Source organism: Anabrus simplex, chromosome 1 (assembly GCF_040414725.1).
Source record: "Anabrus simplex isolate iqAnaSimp1 chromosome 1, ASM4041472v1, whole genome shotgun sequence".
In the NCBI taxonomy this organism is placed as follows: Eukaryota; Metazoa; Arthropoda; class Insecta; order Orthoptera; family Tettigoniidae; genus Anabrus; species Anabrus simplex.
Genome location: NC_090265.1, coordinates 606,840,833 through 606,861,773, shown reverse-complemented (window position 1 = coordinate 606,861,773; position 20,941 = coordinate 606,840,833). Strand labels below are relative to the sequence as shown.

At 40.2% G+C, this 20,941-nt stretch overlaps 1 protein-coding gene across 1 annotated transcript in view; it reads right to left on the bottom strand.

Annotated features, from left to right (window-relative positions):
• Positions 1-313: 313 nt before the first annotated feature.
• Positions 314-20,941, bottom strand: part of LOC136881553 (phenoloxidase-activating factor 2) — a 34,001-nt gene continuing 13,373 nt past the window's right edge. Inside the window, exons 3-4 of the mRNA XM_067154162.2 lie at positions 11,932-12,107; positions 314-1,593 (exon numbers count right to left, since the gene is read on the bottom strand). Of these exons, the coding sequence (XP_067010263.2) occupies positions 1,381-1,593; positions 11,932-12,107 (389 nt within the window). The 3' untranslated portion in view covers positions 314-1,380. The remainder of the gene's footprint in view (positions 1,594-11,931; positions 12,108-20,941) is intronic.

Sequence of the window (20,941 nt, the reverse complement as noted above, 5' to 3'; positions counted from 1 at the left end):
CCCAAGTTCATACAAATTAGGTAACTTTTGTCTTCAAGTAGTTGTGCTCATGATGGGTTCTGAATTTCTTTCTGAGCAACACAACATAAACAAATACCATGAGGAAAATGTTCAATTATTGGACCAAAACATCATAGGAGTCACAACATGGGTATCCCAAATGACTTCTGAATCCAAGCAGCATTCAATGGAGACACAACACGTATCATCATCAACAAAGGTGGAATTCAAACAGACATTCTCAATTCACAACAGTGTTTTGAGACAAACACAATGTTTTTTTTTTTTATTTTGCTAGTTGCTTTACGTCGCACCGACACAGATAGGTCTTATGGCGACGATGGGACAGGGAAGGGCTAGGAGTGGGAAGGAAGCGGCCGTGGCCTTAATTAAGGTACAGCCCCAGCATTTGCCTGGTGTGAAAATCGGAAACCACGGAAAACCATTTTCAGGGCTGCCGACAGTGGGGTTCGAACCTACTATCTCCCGAATACTGGATACTGGCCGCAATTAAGCGACTGCAGCTATCGAGCTCGGTACACAATGTTTTAATGGTGTACTTCAAGCCAAGTGGGACAATAATAATAAATGAAGCTGCATATTGTCAGACCTTGAAGAAACCTTACTGTACAATCCAAAATATATGTTGTGATCTATCTGTCAAGAGTTTTATTGCTTCTCAACATTGCAAAGCCCAGCAGTGTTGCTCAAAAAATCAGCTCATATCATATCTTTTGGCTGCCAAAAGCTGGATTCCAGGTAGTGACTAACGCATCTTGTTCCATCTGACGAAGTCCATCACCGACAATACAGTGTAAACAACAGTTTAGAAATGGCGTTCCTCTCAGGCAGTAGACTTCTGTGACAAGGACCTTCAAAAATTTATCTTCTGTTAAAGACAAGAGAAATTTGGTGGAAAAGTGCAGGGCTCTCAAATTAAGAGCATTCCCTGTCAACATAGTGACCAACTGCCACTAAGAGACTGAGTGTTGACTAATGACAGGAAAATGTTTCTTGTTTCCTTTTTGTGTTGACCAGGAGTTGCTGGTGCTTGCACTAAGAAGTCTCCATGGAAAACAATGTATTAATCTGAAGGGCTTGTAGCTGAAGATACATAGATTCTGAAATTTTATAATAAATTATCCAAACAATTTTTAATATTTTATTTCAAACACTTTAAAAAAATACACCTTCTACATTTCTGAATACTTGTGCATCAAGTTGTGCACTCTCAAATTTATTTTTATGTAAAGATAGTAAATCCCTTGTAATATTTATACTTCTGATAACAGAAAATGAACCTTGCAAAGGATCTTGTATTGCCACAGATCGTCTGTGTCACATTCAGGGTTTATGATGTAAGAATTTTCTTTACTTGCCCTACAGGTTTGGAGTTCTTGATTTCTTGCTTTTTAGCCCATTTTCAATATCCTCTATCAACTCCTTGATATCATATGCAAAGTTGTGCACTTTAGTGTATAATGCTGGGATACCTTCCAATCCACAACCTATACTTGCTGACAGTAATCCTACTTGGTAATATTCATTACTGTTCTTTCCTGCTGGGCATATGAGAGGGCCACCTCTATCACTCTGAAACAAAAATTATAAAATCACATCTTAAAAATTGTCATATAACAATAATGAAAAACAAAATGCTATCTAGAAAAATAAGTAATCCATCCACCCATCCATCTCATTCAGTCAATTCTAATTAAATAGAAAAGTATGTAATGAAAAGGAAGATATAAGTGACAGATCAAGTTACAGGTAAACCCCGTTATACGCGATTTTGGGTTTAAGTCTAGTGCTGCCATCTGTTAAGAGTACATGGAAGCTGTACTGCCTTAAGGTAGGTACAGACATGTGTGCCGAACTCTGTAACGTACATTACATCACGCGCAAAGGTTGAACGGGGCAAGCGCATCTCTATGCGCACCTTCTGTCGTGTTTGTCGAGACCTGAATCGTCAGCTCCGGTCAGTAGAGCTGTGACAGGTTTTGTATTTAAAACACCGGGTAAAGGGACAGAAAGTGTGACTGTCTACTGAAAGGAGCGTGTACCAATGTCATATTCATTAAGTTCTGGATCGCTATGAGAAAGGTGAACGTATTGTTGACATTCAGCGTGCTTTAGGACTTACTGTCGGATTTTTTATTATGGACACTCGAGTTTAGGCTTTAATTACAAACGAACCAATAGGCCTATTGCAATACGAGTTATACCAATATTTTCCTTGTTTAATTCTACATTAGTGTATATACAACATATTGTTTTTGATGTGCATTAAATATTTTTTATTTGTGGTTGTAATAAGGATTGCCCTGGTTTTTGGCTTCTTCTCTAGGAAGCGCTCACTTAGGAATATATACAAGGAAAACTACTTGTCTGATGGTAATGACATTTTTATATCGTATAACCACACATATTTTTAGTCTAATATTCAAATTACAATTTTTTTCAACCACCCCGAAAAAAGTTCTTATTATTTTTCTAAAGCAACTCTTTCTCAGCCCAGGATAAACATACAGCAGCAAACTTGGGCTTGTTTTGAAGCCCTCGGTCATGGTTATCAGAAACTACAACAACTGTGACCGTACAGTGTGGTCCTGAATTTATGAAGAATAATATTGAAGGGAGGTTTTGTGCACGCCGGACCATGCGATTAACAGCAGGCTGGGTGGTGAAATCGGGCGCAGTGTTGCCGCTTTCAGTAGCAATCACACGCGCAACGAACACAGCTTTTCGTTTACTTTCAACCTTTAATTTTATTTCCTCTTATACATTTGGACCTTCAATTGCAGGTTTAAAAATGATTGACTTCTTAATTTAGAAATATCACACTGTATAAATTTTACAAGAGTTATTTGCATTATTATTTACATATATTTCTTTCTTTTCTTAATATGGTTACTCTCCAGGTTCGGTTTTTCCCTCGGACTCAGTGAGGGATCCCACCTCTACCGCCTCAAGGGCAGTGTCCTGGAACTTCAGACTCTGGGTCAGGGGATACAACTGGGGAGGATGATCAGTACTTAGCCCAGGCGGCCTCGCCTGCTATGGGAAAATTAGAAGGGATAGACAAGGAAGAGGGAAGGAAGCGGCCGTGGCCTTAAGTTAGGTACCATCCCGGCATTTGCCTAGAGGAGAAGTGGGAAACCACGGAAAACCACTTCCAGGATGGCTGAGGTGGGAATCGAATCCACCTCTACTCAGTTGACCTCCCGAGGCTGAGTGGACCCCATTCCAGCCCTCGTACCACTTTTCAAATTTCGTGGCAGAGCCAGGAATCGAACCCGGGCCTCCGGGGGTGGCAGCTAATCACACTTACCACTACACCACAGAGGCGGACATTAACATATATTTACAATATTTAATTCTATCAATTTTCTTCGTCTGTGTTCTGTGTTGGGATGAATCTGTGCTGCTGTCATTCATGTTGATTATGACTGGCTTGAAATAAGGGACATTTTCAGACAGTCCATCTTTTCCCAGTGGTAGTCTTCAGTTTTCTTAGCGTGTTTAATACATTGTTTCCAGAGTTCAGGGGTAAAATTATGATGCGTTTCCCACCTCCAGACGGTGTATTGAACCCTCCACGCCATACATAAATTTGCTGAATGTACCCTCTGTACAGATTATAGTTGCCAAAGTTATTTTCTAAAGCTTCAACCACGTTTTCTTGCTACCCATATTTCATAGTATGGTTCTCTCCGCACCTGGTCTCGTCTGTAAAGATCTTGTAGCCCTGTGCTCTTAAGTCTCTAATTCGTGTAAAATAGGTATGTCGGGATGCAGCAACTGTCACAGATTCCATTAGCACTGGTTTCCTATTTAGTTTTTGGAATCGGAATCCCAAGCTTTGAACTACTTTCAAAAGCGTAGAAATTGACATATCAGGAAAATCTGCCATATTTTCTAACAGTTTCGTGGTTTCCCACTTCTTCTCCAGGCCGAGATGTTACCTAACTTAACTCAGTGAGTTGTCTAACTGTGAGTGGTCGTCATAATAACAAGATTTTGGGGAAACTCATTTCATAACAGAAAGACAGCAATCAGCTTCAGGAATTCCGCATTAAACAGAATTCAAGAGACTCGTTTTTATAAAACAAAAACAAACTACAACATTCAACTTGGAAAAGAGCAGCTGAAGAGAACAATTTTGTAATGAAAACAGAAAATCAACAAGAAAAGGTTATTTTTCAAAAACATTTTTAATAATAAACAACTAGTAAACATACACATCACAGTGAACAAAAGTGCTGGAAACAAAAAAAAATTTTTAACATCTGTTCAAGTGGATAGAAATAATTTTAACATAGTTTAGAACAAATAAAATCCATTTACCTTCCCTTTTCATCACCTCATTCAACCCTCCTCATAGATTTTTCATTTTTGTAAATTCATACAGTTTTTAGACATAACAAGGTACTTTCTATGATGTTTTTTGAGAAGATAAAATATGTTTTTTAATTTCACCTATGCATTGTAACATAGCTGAAGATGTTCCCAAGGAATGAAACATGTACTGTAAATAAATAATTAATTTGCTTAAAGCAAATATAAGTATCAAAAAGGTGGAAATTTACTTTTATTGATTTAATGTAAATAAGATTTGATACAGGAAATGAAGCTGATTTCTCGCAAAAGATACCAATTAGTCGAATAGCTGATCTTCTTACTTCTAAAGTCTACCTAGCCCAAAGTTTGCAGCATTTTTATAACACTACTCTACTGATCGAAATTACCTAGAAGAAAATGTGCTGCTTTCCTTTGGATCTTTTCCAATTCTCAAATCAAGTAATCCTGGTGTGGAGTCCTATATACTGGAACCATATTCTAATTGGGGTTTTATGAGAGAATTAAACGCCCTCTATTTTACATCCACACTACAACTGCTAAATACCCTCATAACCAGTGGTGCTGACTTTTAGGGGGCAAGGCGTTTTCTGACCCCATCCCCAAATGATTTTAGGGTGACATTTTGCCCCCGCTGCAAAAAGTTTCTCCTCCTAGATCTTAAGTCCCCTTAAGACATCGATTTCGGTAGTCTTCGTGGCCCCGAGTCGAGAATTACGGTGTAACAAGATTTAAAAAGAAAGTTTCGAGTCTGGTTCTCTTAGGTCTAATGCAGGATAAGTTGAGCTGCGCTGATGGGTTATACCCAGAGAGTCTGTTGAGCTCTCGTTAATGGGTTTGGGAAGAGAGTGGGGTACTTCCCTTGAAACGTTCGTTGAGCAACGAGTTGACAGGTGACTCGAGTTGACTGACAGCTACAACAGCTACCTGTGTACTCTCTGGAGTTTCTGTCAAAGTAATCAGCGCAATTAACATGTTATCCATACAATCAAAAGAGGTGCAGAATTGCAAGTTATAGGAAAATATTTTGCAAGTGTGAGTTAACACAATGCTGTCAAAAGTGGAGGTATTCGAGCAAGACATGTTCAATGGTAGTAATTTTCCATTATGTGGGTCTCACAATCACGAATCAATTGAGAATTTATTTCGAACAGTGTAAAAAAGAAAGGTGTGTGATGAGATATGCCAACGGCCACTGAAGTTGCCTAGAAAGAGAAAGATTCCTAAATAGTATGATGATTCTGAAGACACAATAATTCAGCAGAACAGTTTAACTCAGTTGAACAAAGGTGCAGATTATTTATTTTATTTATTTTATTTATTTTATTTATTTTATTCGTTTACTCTCCAGGGTTGGTTTTTCCCCCGACTCAGTGAGGGATCCCACCTCTACCGCCTCAAGGGTGGTGTCCTCGAGTGTGAGACATTTGTTCGGGGATAAAACTGGGGAGGAGGACCAGTGCCTTGCCCAGGCGGCCTCACCTGCTCAACAAGGGCCTTGTGAGGGATGGGAAGATTGGAAGATAAGGAAGCGGCCATGAACTTAAGTTAGGTACCATGCTGGCCTGGAGAAGAAGTGAGAAACCACGGAAAACCACTTCAAGGATGGCTGAAGCGGGAATCAAAGTTCCTCTACTCAGCTGACCTCCCAAGGCTAAGTGGATCCTGTTCCAGCACACATAACACTTTTCAAATTTCATTGCAGAGCCGGGAATCAAACCCAGGCTTCCATGGGTGGCAGTTAATCACTCCACCACAGAGGGGCACTGCAATCATAGATAACAATGTTAATTGTTTGGCTCCTCGTCTTGAAACATCTTACAAATTCTTACTTGAATTCGAGCAGTTTCTACTTGAGAGTGAGGCATACAAAAACAAAATTTTACAACTCCATGAAGATGATGTAGAATTCGATCGTCTTTTGCTTCACGGAGGAATGTTTCACGAGTCGTTGCTGTTGAGGTAAAAATACCTGACAACTTAGAGGACATTACCAATCACTTCAAGAAAGTAGTTCATCCTAAAGATGTCTGGCTCAATGGCTAAATGGTTAGCATTCTGGCCTTCGGTCTGGAGGGTCCCAGGTTTGATTCTTGGCCGAAACAGGGATTTTAACCTTAATTTAATTCGTCTGGCTCAGGGACTGGGTATGTGTGCCATCTTTATCATTAGAAATCCTCTTAGGAAGGACCATGTCCTCACAGACATGCAGGTCCCCTATAGGCCTTCTACTAGAAAAAGACCTGCACAATGCCTCTCTCGAGATCATACGTCATTATTATCTTAAGAATTTGTTTTCAGAACTGCTGAAGTTTTTCAAAATATTGGCCATCGGCTTCTACATGCTTCGCCCATTTTTCAGAAAAACTGCTTGTCTTTTGCGGCAAACTATTCATCGAGCCATTTTCCAACTTCCTTGAAATTGCTGAAGTGCTTCTCTGCAAGTGTGTGCCCCATTGATGCGAAGAAGTGATAGTCACATGGCACCGGGTTGGGGCAGTACAGAGGGTGGAGAAGGATGTCCCATCCAAGCAATTTCAAGGTGTATTTCACTGGTTTTGCTGTGTGAGATGGCGCATTGTCATGTAACAAAATCACTTTGCATTGTCTTCTGGCCCATTTTGGTCGTCTTTCAGTCAATGCATGATTTAAATTAATCATTTGTATCGATAGCGTTGTGCATTAACGGTTTCGCCAGGCTTCAAGATTTCATAATACACAATACCACTCTGGTCCCACCAAACACAAAGCATAGTCTTCTTGCCGAAGCGATTTGGCCTTGGTGTTGAAGGACCGGCTTTGCCAAGTGGCAGCCATGATTTTCTCTGCTTGGGTTTTCAAAATAAATCCCTTTTTCATCACTCGTCATGATTCGGTACAGAAATTATCTTCTTTCATGGTGTTGAAGCAGCATTTCACAAGTGACTTTGTGATTTTCCATTTGCCGTTCATTCAAATAATTTGGAACCCATTTATCAAGTTTATTGATCTTCCCCATTGCTTGTAAATGGCTGCTGATTGTTTCTTGTGACACATTTAATGCTTGTGCCAATTGCAGTTGAGTTTGAGATCAGTCATCATCCAGTCTTTCACAATGAAATCACCACATTTAAATTGTCGAAACCATGTCTCAGATGTTCTAATCAGTAGAGCGGGTTCACCATATGTTTCTACCAGCAAACGATAACTTTCCACAACCTTTATCTTTTGATTAAATAAGAAAAGCAATGCGTGCCGCAAATGTTCTTTTTCAGGCACAAACGTCGACATGATCACTGAAAAAGACAACACAGATGCTAGTGTTTGGCAGACTAACTTGTGTGTGTGGGTAGGTTAATGTCAGACGAACAAACTGACGTATGTGTCAAATTCATACGCTGTATACTGTTTGCTGGCGCCATCTCTTAGTGAAACCGGAAAAGACTTCTGCATACACCTGGTATAGGACAGCAGAGATTAGATTAATTGAGCCTTACGCATGCAAGCCTACACAAGGAGGCGGCTAAGGCATTAAAATTGGAGAAGATGGCAGGTGATTTCATATCAAAAAATCAGATTAGAAAGTGGGCATTTCTTCAGAGAGCAATATTTCCCAATGGATACTGTTCAGGTGGTACATCTGGTGATAGAACTTTTCACATTTCATATCATGAAATTAACAATATACAGTAATAGGAAATTTATTCAGAAAATGTAGGTATTTACTGAAGCAAGTTCTACTTTTTACTTGTGATCATTTTCGATAGCTTTGTACATAAGACATTCCTTCAAAATATTTATGAATCAAGTTCTATTTTTCTGTTTACTTGTGAATATTATTGAGAGTTTCATATATGAGACTCGTTCAAAAATGTATTTCAGGAACAAGTTGTATTATTGTTCTGTTTTTCTGTGGGTTTTTTTTTTTTGTGATAATTGTTAGTACATAGGAATGTTTGTATTAAGAGTTATTCATTATTTCACATCCCCGTGTTCATGTTAATCATGCCTCCCCCCCCCCCCCAATAATTACCCAAAGTCATAACCCTATGAAGAGATCTGTAACATTTATTTACAACTTCGTTAGTGTGTTTTTCCTAATCAAGATCTTTCCTCATATTAACAGCTAAGTACTCACAGTGATCCCCATGAGGTACTTTCAGTCCATCAACATAGTAATTAAAACTGAGGGGACATTTCCTCTTGGTGAAACTTACTACCCAACTTTTCATCCCTTTTACCATCATACCATTGTCTGCAGTCCATCTCTCAACATCGTCGAGGTCTCTTTGTAATCACTCACAATCCTGTGACTTATTTACTACCTTATATGATATAGCTGTTTAAATTACACAATAATTTGAAATATCCACATTTGAATTACAAAAAGTCATCTGTATAACCAAACTTTGAAAATAACACTTTAGGGAGCTTACCTGCAGACTAGATGGCTTTGTTTCCATCAAAGTACTCCCCTCCTCTATTAATACAATACAGTGCTCCCAACATTGTCTCCACAAATGGAAGCAGTCCTGGTGGACAATTTGGGGGATTGCAAGCATAACTTGAGATTTGTTTGATCTCTTCAATTAACTGCATTTTGGGAAATGGAAAACATCTGCCAAGATTATTTGAAGATTATTTTTGTCCACAGTCACTCGGCTCTTTACTGTTTTTACGTTTACATGACATCTTGTTATTTTATTTAATATTGTTCTTCCCTTCACCAGAATACATGTTTGCACTAAAAGACATAAATTTGCAGCAACAACAACAACAACAACAACAACAACAACAATAATAATAATAATAATAATAATAATAATAATAATAATAATAATAATAATAATGTTATTGGCTTTATGCCCCACTAACTACTTTTACAGTTTTTGGAGATGCTGAGGTGCTGGAATTTTGTCCCCCAGGAGTTCTTTTATGTGCCAGTAAATCTGCCAACACGAGACTGACGTATTTGAGCATCTTCAAATACCACCAGACTGAGCCAAGATCGAACCTGCCAAGTTGGGGTCAGAAGCCCAGCACCTCAACCATCTGAGCACTCAGCCCGGCAAAAAATGTTCAATAGTGTTAAACTTCTCAAAATCAGTTTGTTCTTTCAAATTATATGCAACACTTTGTTGCGTTATCCTTCCCTGCCATGCCCGCCTGACTCCGCCCCATCCATCACCCCTCTTCCCCTCCCTCCTGACCCACCCCTTCCCCTTCTTCAACCTTGCTCCATGCTTCCAGCATGCCCAGATCTTAGTTCCTCTGTAGACTCTGTAATACACAACAGACAAACTGAGGTGAGTACTTTACTACAGATTTAATTTCTTGCCCCCTTTTTCAGTAGCTTATTCTAATTTAGTTTTTCTTTTTCATATATCAGGTCCCGCATTGGATGGAGAACTTACTGGTTTTATAACAACTTTATTACCCATGTCTGTAACAAGATCCACTTGCTTAATCACACCACGACTCAGTACTTCACCTTATGAAGATTGATGTTACAAGTCACAATTAAGTTTACATATTTTTATCCTATTGTCAATGCTCTATGGAGGAACAACAAGTTTACATCAGTTTTTTAGATAATAACCTTCAAAACTCGTCCCGTAGTTAACAACGCCACACTTAAGATTTTTTTTTTTTTTTTTTTTTTTTTTTTTTTTTTTTTTTTTTTTTTTTGCTAGGGGCTTTACGTCGCACCGACACAGATAGGTCTTATGGCGACGATGGGATAGGAAAGGCCTAGGAGTTGGAAGGAAGCGGCCGTGGCCTTAATTAAGGTACAGCCCCAGCATTTGCCTGGTGTGAAAATGGGAAACCACGGAAAACCATCTTCAGGGCTGCCGATAGTGGGATTCGAACCTACTATCTCCCGGATGCAAGCTCACAGCCGCGTGCCTCTACGCGCACGGCCAACTCGCCCGGTACTTAAGATTTTAAGCTCTACAAAGTGATCAAGACTTATTTAAATATTTGTAAAGGTTTTTCACCTTCTGTTTTACAATTGACTAACAAGTCCTCAACTTGTGTAAATATTTTCAAAATGACTTTCTCCTTAAGCATCATCATACTTTGTATTTCATCTAACCTATTGTCATTTTACTATTAATGGTCTATGGATTGTATTTTAACATGTGTATATCTTTGTTTACTTGCCCACTTTTGGCTGATGATAACGTCCAAGATGTTGAAACTGGTACCAAATAAATAATGTTGTAATTTCAAATTAGCAGCATACTTTGTATTGAAAAAGGTGGATCAATTGCTCTCTTCTTTATTGTTTGACAAAAGCAGGTAACGGAAGCAATAATCAGTGCAGGCAACTCATTACTAAATCACAGATGTCATCGCATTTGTCAAGGCTTCACGAATCAACATCGACGCATGAGGTGGTATGTTGTCATGGGAGAGACTCCAGGAGTTGTTTCTCCATAAGTCTGTGCTTCTTCTCCTTACATTCTCTCTCAAATATCTCAAGACTTAGAGATAATACCAGCAGTTCACCATTTGACCCTCAGGTAGAAATTATGATGTACAACATTGTTTATGTCAAAGTAGACAGTCAAAAACTATTTCACATTCGGCCTGATTTACTGTGCTTTCTTCAGTTTCAGCAAATATTTTGCACACCATTGTAGTGACTGCATTTACATTTCATTGTTGTATTCATAAATCTATGTGTCATCAACAGTCAACATCATGATTAGTACGATCAAAATGTTTCTAACTGATGAAAAGATCTCTCTGGTCCTCAGTCATGGTCTGAGCTTTCAAGCTTTCTGGCACATTTATTTATAACTTCTTCATGAGAATATCATGACTTTATACTATTGAGATGTTACATTCTTTTGCTACTTCCCAATTGTCAGACAACAATTATAACGAATGACTTCACGAACTTGAGCAATATGAGCATTGTCACATGACACTGAGGGCCACCCTGAATATAGGTCATCATCTGTTGACTGCCAGCCACCCACAAAATGCTAGAGCCATGCGTAACACTCCATACAGTTCATGCACTGATCGCTATAAGCTGTCATCATTTGGTACATCTCCGTAAAAGATTTTCTCACTTCGAAGCTGAAGTATATGTTGATACATTGCTTGTAATATAGCCTACAGATATCACGGCAGTCACAACATGTACTCAACACACTTACAAACAAACAGCTGCTGAGCAATAAATGTTTCAGAAATACAAAGCAAATGGCTTTACAAGGAAAGATATTACTATGCACCATACTTATTGGAAACCACTAAAATTTGTATTTTCAAAGTTTGGTTATTGTTTGGAAAGGTCCTGATATTAAGATATTCATATTGATACTAGTCACCTTGTGTCTTAAAACAAATCAAATAAGTCAGTTTTACTTCCATTTGTCACTGTATTATTTTCACTTAGGTCTGCATCACATATTGTATAATATTGTATTATAGGAAAATTTTCTTCTCTTGTTAATTTAATATTTAGTGCTTGACAATAATGTATTTTAGTGTACCATTTGCCACCGAGGTAGACACCTCATTTGCAAATAAAGAGATTTTGATTTGAAAAAAAAATATTATGGTAGTGTGACTTACATGGCAGGTATCTCTGTTTTCTTCTCCCCCAGCACACAGGAATCTATCTAGATGGTATGGTAAAATGGTTGTCATGTTCAAGTATGGACTTGCCTGTATTCTCATGTGGCAAGTGTCTACATCTAATACTGGGACAGCAACTTTCTTCAATACAGCCTGTTGTGATGTTCCATTATCTGAAACAGAATTATTGTATCAGTATTGCAACTTATAAATTTCATTTTGGGTTCTGTATCAGCATTTAATGCAGAGTGCTAAGCGGCAGTAAATAACTCTGTTCCCTAAAGGGATCATCGGCTTTGAGCGGATGAGTCCCTGTAGGTGGGGTGATGGTCCCCTGGGTGGAGAAAATTCTCCCGAAATCCATAAAGGAGCGTCTGTACCCCAGGTTAGTGGCGGCTGCGGCTCTTATACTGGGCAGCAGGCAGATGATCATTAATATGACTACGGCAAAGATTCCACTGAGTACAAGAGAAGGCAATGGTAAACTAATTTCGTAGATTACGGTATTACCAAGAAAACTGCATGGAATAAGACTGAAGTGAGTTATGATAATATGTGCCAGAAGATGTGACCCTCAGGTTGGAAGGCACTCAATATGCTACTGAGGAAGAGCTTCAGATCTTTCAGAGTACTGGTGATACTAACGTCGTAGTAAATGCTGCTGATGCTGCCATTCAGGAAAAGATAATCCAAAGTTATAAAGACAGATTAATTGTGGGCACATGGAATGTGCAGAGTATGTATCTAAGTAATATAGAAATTCTGAAAAATGACATGATTCGCTTGCATATTGATTGTCTTAGGAATTACAGAGTTATGATGACTGGAATGGGTCATTTCAAATCAGGAGAACACATAATATATGACTCAGAACATGAGGAACAGAAAGAGCATAGTGTGGCTTTTGTAATAATATTAATAATTTATTTGATTTACGTTCCACTAACTACTTTTACGGTTTTCGGAGACACGAGGTGCCGGAATTTAGTTCCGCAGGAGTTCTGTTACGTGCCAGTAAATCTACTGACACGAGACTGACGTATTTGAGCACCTTCAAATACCACCAGACTGAGCCAGAATCGTACCTGCCAAGTTGGGGTCAGAAGACCAGCGCCTCAACCGTCTGAGCTACTCAGCCCGGCAGGTGTGGCTTTTGTAATCAACCAGCAAACCACTAGAACTGTTCTGGGTTATGATGCCATAATGACTGAGTGATGTCCATAAGGTTCCAAGGGCAACATTACTGGTATATGCCCCAACAACTGAGACTGAAGGTGACGATGTTGATGTATTTTATGATCAGGTGCAAGCAGCTGTGTTTTTTTTTTCTTTTTTTTTTCGTGTGGCTATTTCTAACCAAGTGCAGCCCTTGTAAGGCAGAGGGTGGGTGGCATCTGCCATATGCAGGTAACTGCGAGTTATTGTGGTGGAGGATAGTGTTATGTGTAGTGTGTGAGTTGCAGGAATGTTGGGGACAGCACAAACACCCAGCCTCTGGGCCATTGGAATTAACCAATGAAGGTTAAAATCCCCGACCTGGCCGGGAATTGAACCCAGGACTCTCTGAACTGAAGGTCAGTATGCTGACCATTCAGCCAACGAGTCGGACAGCAACTGTGGTAAGACATGCAGACAAGATGTGTTACTTCTGAATGGAGACTGGAATGTCAAAGTTGGAAAAGATAAAAGAGAAATGTTGTGGGACTTTATGGCTTAGGTGATCGAAATGAAGCTGGAGAGTGGCTCGTCAGTTTCTGTAAATCTAATAACCTTTTCATTGACAACACGTTTTAAGCAATCTAACCGTCAGCTGTACATCTGGACATCATCTGATGGGAAATACAGGAATCAGATTGATTACACAATTGGGTCTAGAAGGTGGTAAAAATGAAATGGCGTATGGCTTTTAGTGCCGGGAGTGTCCGAGGACAAGTTCGGCTCGCCAGGTGCAGGTCTTTTGGTTTGACGCCCATAGGCGACCTGCGCGTCATGATGAGGATGAAATGATGATGAAGACGACACACACACCCAGCCCCCGTGCCAGCGAAATTAACCAGTTATGGTTAAAATTCCCGACCCTGCTGGGAATTGAACCCGGGACCCCTGTGACCAAAGGCCTGCAAGCTAACCATTTAGCCATGGAGCCGGACTAGAAGGTGGTGAAGTTCCATGACAGCAGCACAACTTGGTCTGGTGCAAACTCTGGATCAGATCATGAAATGCTGATGTGTAAATTGCAAGTCACACTTCAAAGGAATATTACGGTTATCTAACACCCGAGATACATCTTTGAAATCATTCCCACGGATTTCCAGAGAAATGTTTGCAAAGATAAGCAGCAGTACTATAACAACATCTGTACTGACTTGGAAGAGGAAAACAGAAAAGACAACATGAGAAAGGTCTTCCAACATATACCCATCCTAAGAAAGAAGTTTCAACCAAGAATTGGCATGGTCAAGGATGCAAAAGGAAAAACGATTAGTGATGGTGAAGGGATCAAACAGAGGAGTTGTATAATCAAGAGATAAAAGCTGACTACTTACTCACTGAAAGAGGATAAGTTTGATCTGGAATCTCTTGTGTTAGAACATGAAGTCAGATCAGCTGCAAAGGCCAGTGAAAGGCTTCAGGAACAGATGGAATTGCAGCTGAAATATGGGAAGCAACAGCAGAAACATCTGTTTTAACTGTAATGTCAACAGATTTGGAAAACCTCAACTTGGCCCACAGATTGGAAATGATCCAATTTTCATCCCCATACCCATAAAAAGGAATTAATAATAATAATAATAATAATAATAATAATAATAATAATAATAATAATAATAATAATAATAATAATAATAATAATAATAATAATAATAATAATAATGTTATTGGGTTTACATCCCACTAACTACCTTTTTCATGGTTTCCAGAGTTCTTTTACGTGCCAGCAAATCTACCAACATGAGGCTGACATATTTGAGCACCTTCAAATACCACTGGACTGAGCCAAATCTCTTAGCCCGCTTGAACTATCGCACAATAGCTCAGACACATCATGTCAGTAAGGTGATGTTGAAAATCATACAATGAGAACTGTTCTGAGGGTACTGTGGAACAGCAGAGGTGAAAGAAGGTGCGGGTTGGAATAGGTCTCAACTACAGAAGCACGAAAGATGAATTAAAATTTTAACAAGGTTATATTTTCAAAACTTAACAATGGTAGCATAGAATTTTGAGCATACAACAAATAATAACAAGTTAAATCAGGTACACAATTTAGAGAATATTTAGCCAGTTCCCACTAGGGGAAATAACAAAGACAATCAGGTATACAGCCGCTGTACCAAAAACCAGTTAAGTGATTTTTACATATATTGGGCTACGGCCCGAATTCATTAACTCTTGAGCTCTCAGCTCACAATCACACAAGCTACAGGGCAGAAAACTCCTAAGTACAAGGAGCACTTGCTCCTAATTACAATGTTAAAGAAAAGAGCAGAACCGCTCTCAATAATACCAGCCTATCAAAGGCTACAACCTTCATTTCAGACTGCCCTCAAGGCACACTAAGAAACAGGGGTATTTGATACCCAACCTACAGGGCCTTTACATGAGGAAAACAAAACATCAGGTTAAATTACTGGCCCATAATACAAGATTGAATGGAGGCGATAACTTGCACTCCTATACAACGTTTGTGTCAAAAAACCTATGTGGCGCTAGGCCGATAATACAGGGGCTAATCCCAATCTAGGAAGGTGACACGTATGAGAAAACTTACTATATTAAAGAAGAGAAGAACGGTTATGAAAACGTAGTCACCTCCTTTTCCAAAAATGAAGGGTAGTTCGAGAGGGTGAAGCAACTCTCTATCCCCGCTTTACAGATTTGTAATTTGTAGATAGACAGAAAAGAATTTACATTTTAAAAGGGTAGGTTACATACTAAAGGTTTCGAACCCTCCCCGAAAGTTAAACTGCCGAGCTAGCAAGAAATGAAGATGTTAACAGGCCGTTACCTTGTAGATGAACTGCTGCTTGGAGAAAGAGGCGCTTCCCGCCCCCTGCTATATATATTCACACACTGAGAAAGATGTTACTGAAGTGGTTCCGAGACCAGAAAATCAGCAGTTTATGTACCCTCGTGGAACATTTGAGACCTTTCATGAATGATAACAACCCGCCCACAAACTTTTATTGGTCGGCTAAAGATTACAAGTCAAAACTGAAGAAGAAATCTAGGATTGGTGGAAAATTAATTTAGAAAATTTAGGATTGGCTAAATTTAAAACTGGCGGAAACAGAGATCAATATTGCCAACCCAAAATATGAAAGAAAGAAATTTAACAAAGAACAAACTTATAGATACAAAACTTCTTCAAAAACAGTTCGTCCACTTCGCACCAGGGTGCACGATTATAGTTTTTAAGTAGTGACATCTAGAAGAGAATGTCCACACTTCTTGCTACAGAGCAAACAAACACAAATCGAAATAGACATAGTTCAGAACACTTCAAAATTTACAGTAGTGACATCTTCCAAGAAACCTTTGATTTAATACAGATTTTAAAGTTCAGAGTTTCTCCTGTATAGAGGTTTCAACTGGCACAATATTTGAATTCGCGGCGTGGAGGTGTACCGCCCGGTACAAGAACCATACATGGAGTGTAAAATGTCCACTACTCAAGCTGGTTTTAGAAGAGGTAGAGGAACCGGAGACATCATTAGTGACATACGTTGGGTGATGGAAACAGCGAAGGAATACCTGAAGGTGCTGTACATGTGCTTTATAGATTACAGGAAGGCCTCTGATAGTGTAAGTCATGAGAAGGTGTGGAATGTACTCAGACAGATGGGCATACCTAAACATCTCATTGTCCTGATGCGTAACCTCTACTTGCGACAAGAATCCAACGTTAAAACTGAGCATGGTGAAACAGAATAGTTCCCCACTGGCAAAGGTGTAAAACAAGGCTGTATACGTTTGCGTTACTTGTCCAATCTGTACACTGAGTATATCATGAGGAAATCTGGATTGGATGAGTCACCTCATGGTTTTAAGATTAGTGGATTGAATATTAACAACTTGATATATGCAGATGATACCACTTTGGTTGCTGAAAGGAAGAAAGGGCACAAGGACATAATGATGAAAGTCAGAGAACAGACTGAGAACGTGGACCTGTACCTGAATATCAACAAGGCCAAAATCATGACAACAGATTTACTCATGCAAAGGTCTGGATAATATCTTCAAGTGTTCAGATGTATCTTTGCATGCTAAAGTCAGAATGCCTAAGGTATTAGTCTTTCCCACAGCTACATATGGTTGTGAAAACTGGACCATAAGGAAGGTCATCACTGAGACAGCTGAGGAAACAATTGGTGTTGTGAAAAAAAGAAAAAAAAAAAAAGGACAGGACTGGTTTGATGAAAATGAAATTAAATACCTAATCAATGCCAAACAGGAAGCCCATCTATCCTATCTTCAAGATGCGTCTTCCAATGTGAAGAAATCACATTTCTTGGAACTTAAAGGAAAATATCAGGCACAAATTAGGGAAATCAAGAATAAATGGTGGCAAAAAAGGCTGAAGAACTGCAAAGACTATCTGATGCCCGTGACCTGCAAAACTTCTATGTTGGCATAAAGGAGATATAAGGTCCAATTCGATCTTCATCGGGATCATTGAAGACTGCTGACAACTCCATCATTTTAACTGATAATAGAGAAATTTTAGAGCGTTGGAAGGAACACTTCTCTATGCTTCTAAATCACGTCTCCAGTGTCGCTGAGGACTTTCTTTGTAATGTCCCTCAGCAGCCCCAACAAATATGGATGGCAGTGCCACCCACATACAGAGACTTCATCAAAGCACTCAATCAACTAAAACCAAGAAAGGCTCCTGGTCCTGATAACATCCCTCTGGAACTGATACAAAATGGAGGTATACCCTTGAAGACTAGGTTTTTCACACTCATCCTCTTGATTTGGGACTCTAGAAGTACCTGACGACTTGAAGAATGCTACCATCATCACTATCTTCAAGAAAGGTGTATGTGGGAACTACCGTGGTATATCGCTTTTATCAATTGCAGGTAAAATTCTCACAAGAATTCTATTAAATCAGCTCTGAGTTATCACAGAAAGGATTTTGCCTGAGTCCCAATGTGGTTTCCGAACCTCCAGAGGCACAACAGATATGATCTTCTGTGCTAAACAACTCCAGGAAAAATGCAGAGAGCAACAGCAGCCTCTGTATTTAGTTTTCTATGATCTGGAAAAAGCCTTTGATTCAGTATAAGTTCTGCTATGTGGAAAGTATTGAGACATTTTGGGTGTCCTGAACGTTATGTGGAACTGGTTCAAACTCTTCATGATGGCATGTCTGGACAGGTTCTTCATGGTAACTGAGTATCAGATTCATTCCCAATCACTCAAGAATTGAAACAAGGCTGTGTGCATGCTCCTACACTCTATGAACTGTACATGGCTGCCATGCTGCATGAATCATCTGCAAACAAAAGGCATGGAGATTAAATTTCGTTTTGATGGAGGCCTTTTCAATCTGGCAAGACTTCACTCACAAAGACATACTCTGGTTACCCAGGCAAGAGAACTGCAGTATGCCAATGACACCACATCTCCTGCTCTAACACCTGCAGAACTACAACAGTCAGTCAACTGCTTTAAAACTGTATGTGATCGCTTTGGTCTTCCCAATAATGCGGGGGAAAAAAAACAAAAGTACTTGCACAACCTGCCCCAGGATTAACTCTTCCTGATTTCAGAGTCTCCATCTTAGACACAACACTGGAACAGCACTTTTCATATCTTGGAAGCATCTTGTCTATATGGTGTACCTGCAAATAAGATGTTGATAAAAGAATTGGGGCTGCTCATGCAGCATTCGGACAGTTACGACACAGAGTCTTCATGAATAACGACCTAATAAAACTGCATACTGAAGTCATGGTATACAAAGCTGTTGTCATTTCCACGCTGCTGTATGGCTGTGAAACTTGGACATTCTATCGCCGTGATATCAAAAAACTTGAGTGCTTCCACCAACAGAAAATGAGATACATCTTGAATATTAAGTGGGAGGACTATGTGAGCAACACGGTAGTTCTCAATACTATGTGCTCCCTATAATCGCAAGGAAAAAATTGTTCTGTACCTACTCATCGCCCTCGTCCACCCGCCATCTTTGCCTTCCAGCTTTACACTAAGCATGTTGTCCGCCTCCGTAGCATAACGGTTAGTGTTATTAGCTGCCATCCTCGGGGGCCCAGGTTCGATTCCCGGTACTGCCAGAAATTTAAGAATGGCAGGAGGGCTGGTATTTGGATTCAAATGGTACATGCGGCTCACCTCCAATGGGGGTGTGCCTGAAAAGAACTGCACCACCTCAGGATGAGGACACGAGTTTACTTTTACTAAGCATGTTGCACTTGCATCGGCTTCTTCGACCATGTGACTTGTGACATCAGCGAACTTTCTCGAAACTGCTCCATGCTTCCTTTCTTTGAGGACATTCCTTCTGTCCTATAAATACCTGAACTGTTTCCCTCAAAAATCAGTCCAGCTTCGATAGCTGTCTGGTGTGGAGGGCCTCCATCAGAAGTGCATCTTTCTGAACGTACCCTCTTAATTCTGACCATCTGGAATTCATCATCGTGTGATGCTGGGTGAGCTAAAAACTTATGTTTAATTGAGCATTGAATGTAGGGAGCTTGTCTCCCATTTTGCCCTTCAGCCCTTATCTGGAACGACGATGACGAAGACGCATTTCATTCCCTGCCTGAAGGGCAGGGCGGGCCCCTAAACAGTAACGCTGTCTCTCGGGCCGGAAATGTGGTAAGAACAGTGCGGTGCGTGGAGATGAGGAAGATGGGTAAAACAATGTGAAGAATTGAGGGAGGAGGAATGATGGGGCCTCTTGGCTACGACGATGGGATAAAGTGGAGATTAACACTAGAGTGCCAGGATGGAAGTTGAGGGGAAGGGAGAAGAGGTGAAGGGTTGAAGCGATGTAGTAAAGTTGTGAAGTGTCGGAGATGGTCGAGTTTTCAGCGGTGGTGGGAAGAAGAGACTAGTGGGGTGAGAAGGTGGATGGACATGGTGTCTAGGTTGAAAAGGAGGAGGATCAGGCCAGGTACGGTGATGTGGTGTAGTGGGAGGACATCTAGATTGGGGAGGGGAGCAAGATGGTTCTACCGCAGTTGGTAGGTGGAGACGCACTAAGTACGTTGGTCCATTGGTGTTGTGGATTCGAAACGCCCTCCGGACTGGTATGCCTGTAAGGCGGAGTTCACACAGGACTTCCGCTGCTGGGATGAGTGGGTCGACGCCGCGAACGACACAACTGCAAATGGTGGCTGGAGTGGAGGTTGATGGCAGTGACGATAGTTGGCATGCGGCTGCTGCTGGTTCTGTTGCAGGTGATGGTAACGTGGGTGATGGCGGTGCAGATGTAGTTTCAGTTGATGGATGGTGAAAGTAGCGGGGGGGGGGGGGGATTATATAGGAAATGGGGTGGATCAAGGGTTGATGGCATGAGAAGAGATGTTGACATAATTGGCGAAGGATAGGAGGACGTAATACCGTCGAACCTGTCTTAACGGACACCCTCATTCAGCGGACACCTGCCTATATGGACAATTTCCCTCGGAACTGATTTTATTTCACATAAGACAAGTGTTAAATTGGCCTCATTTAAGCGGACATCTTGAACTCCGGACAGCAGACAGCGCCATTTGTCCCATCCACTTGACTTTAGTGGACACTTTACACGTTGCAGGACAATTTGTTATGCCGGACCACATATCATTCTTTCTTTTAAAAGGATTCTTCAGTCATAAGAAAATCCCTTTTGAATGTTTGTACTATTTCGAGTGCAAGGGGAGAGAGTGTACATCGGAATGCAGTTCTACCTAGTGGTGTATAGGCCTATTCCGAGAATTCTAATTGCCCAGAAATGCTGCCAGAGACTGTTGACTCACAAGTTACCTGG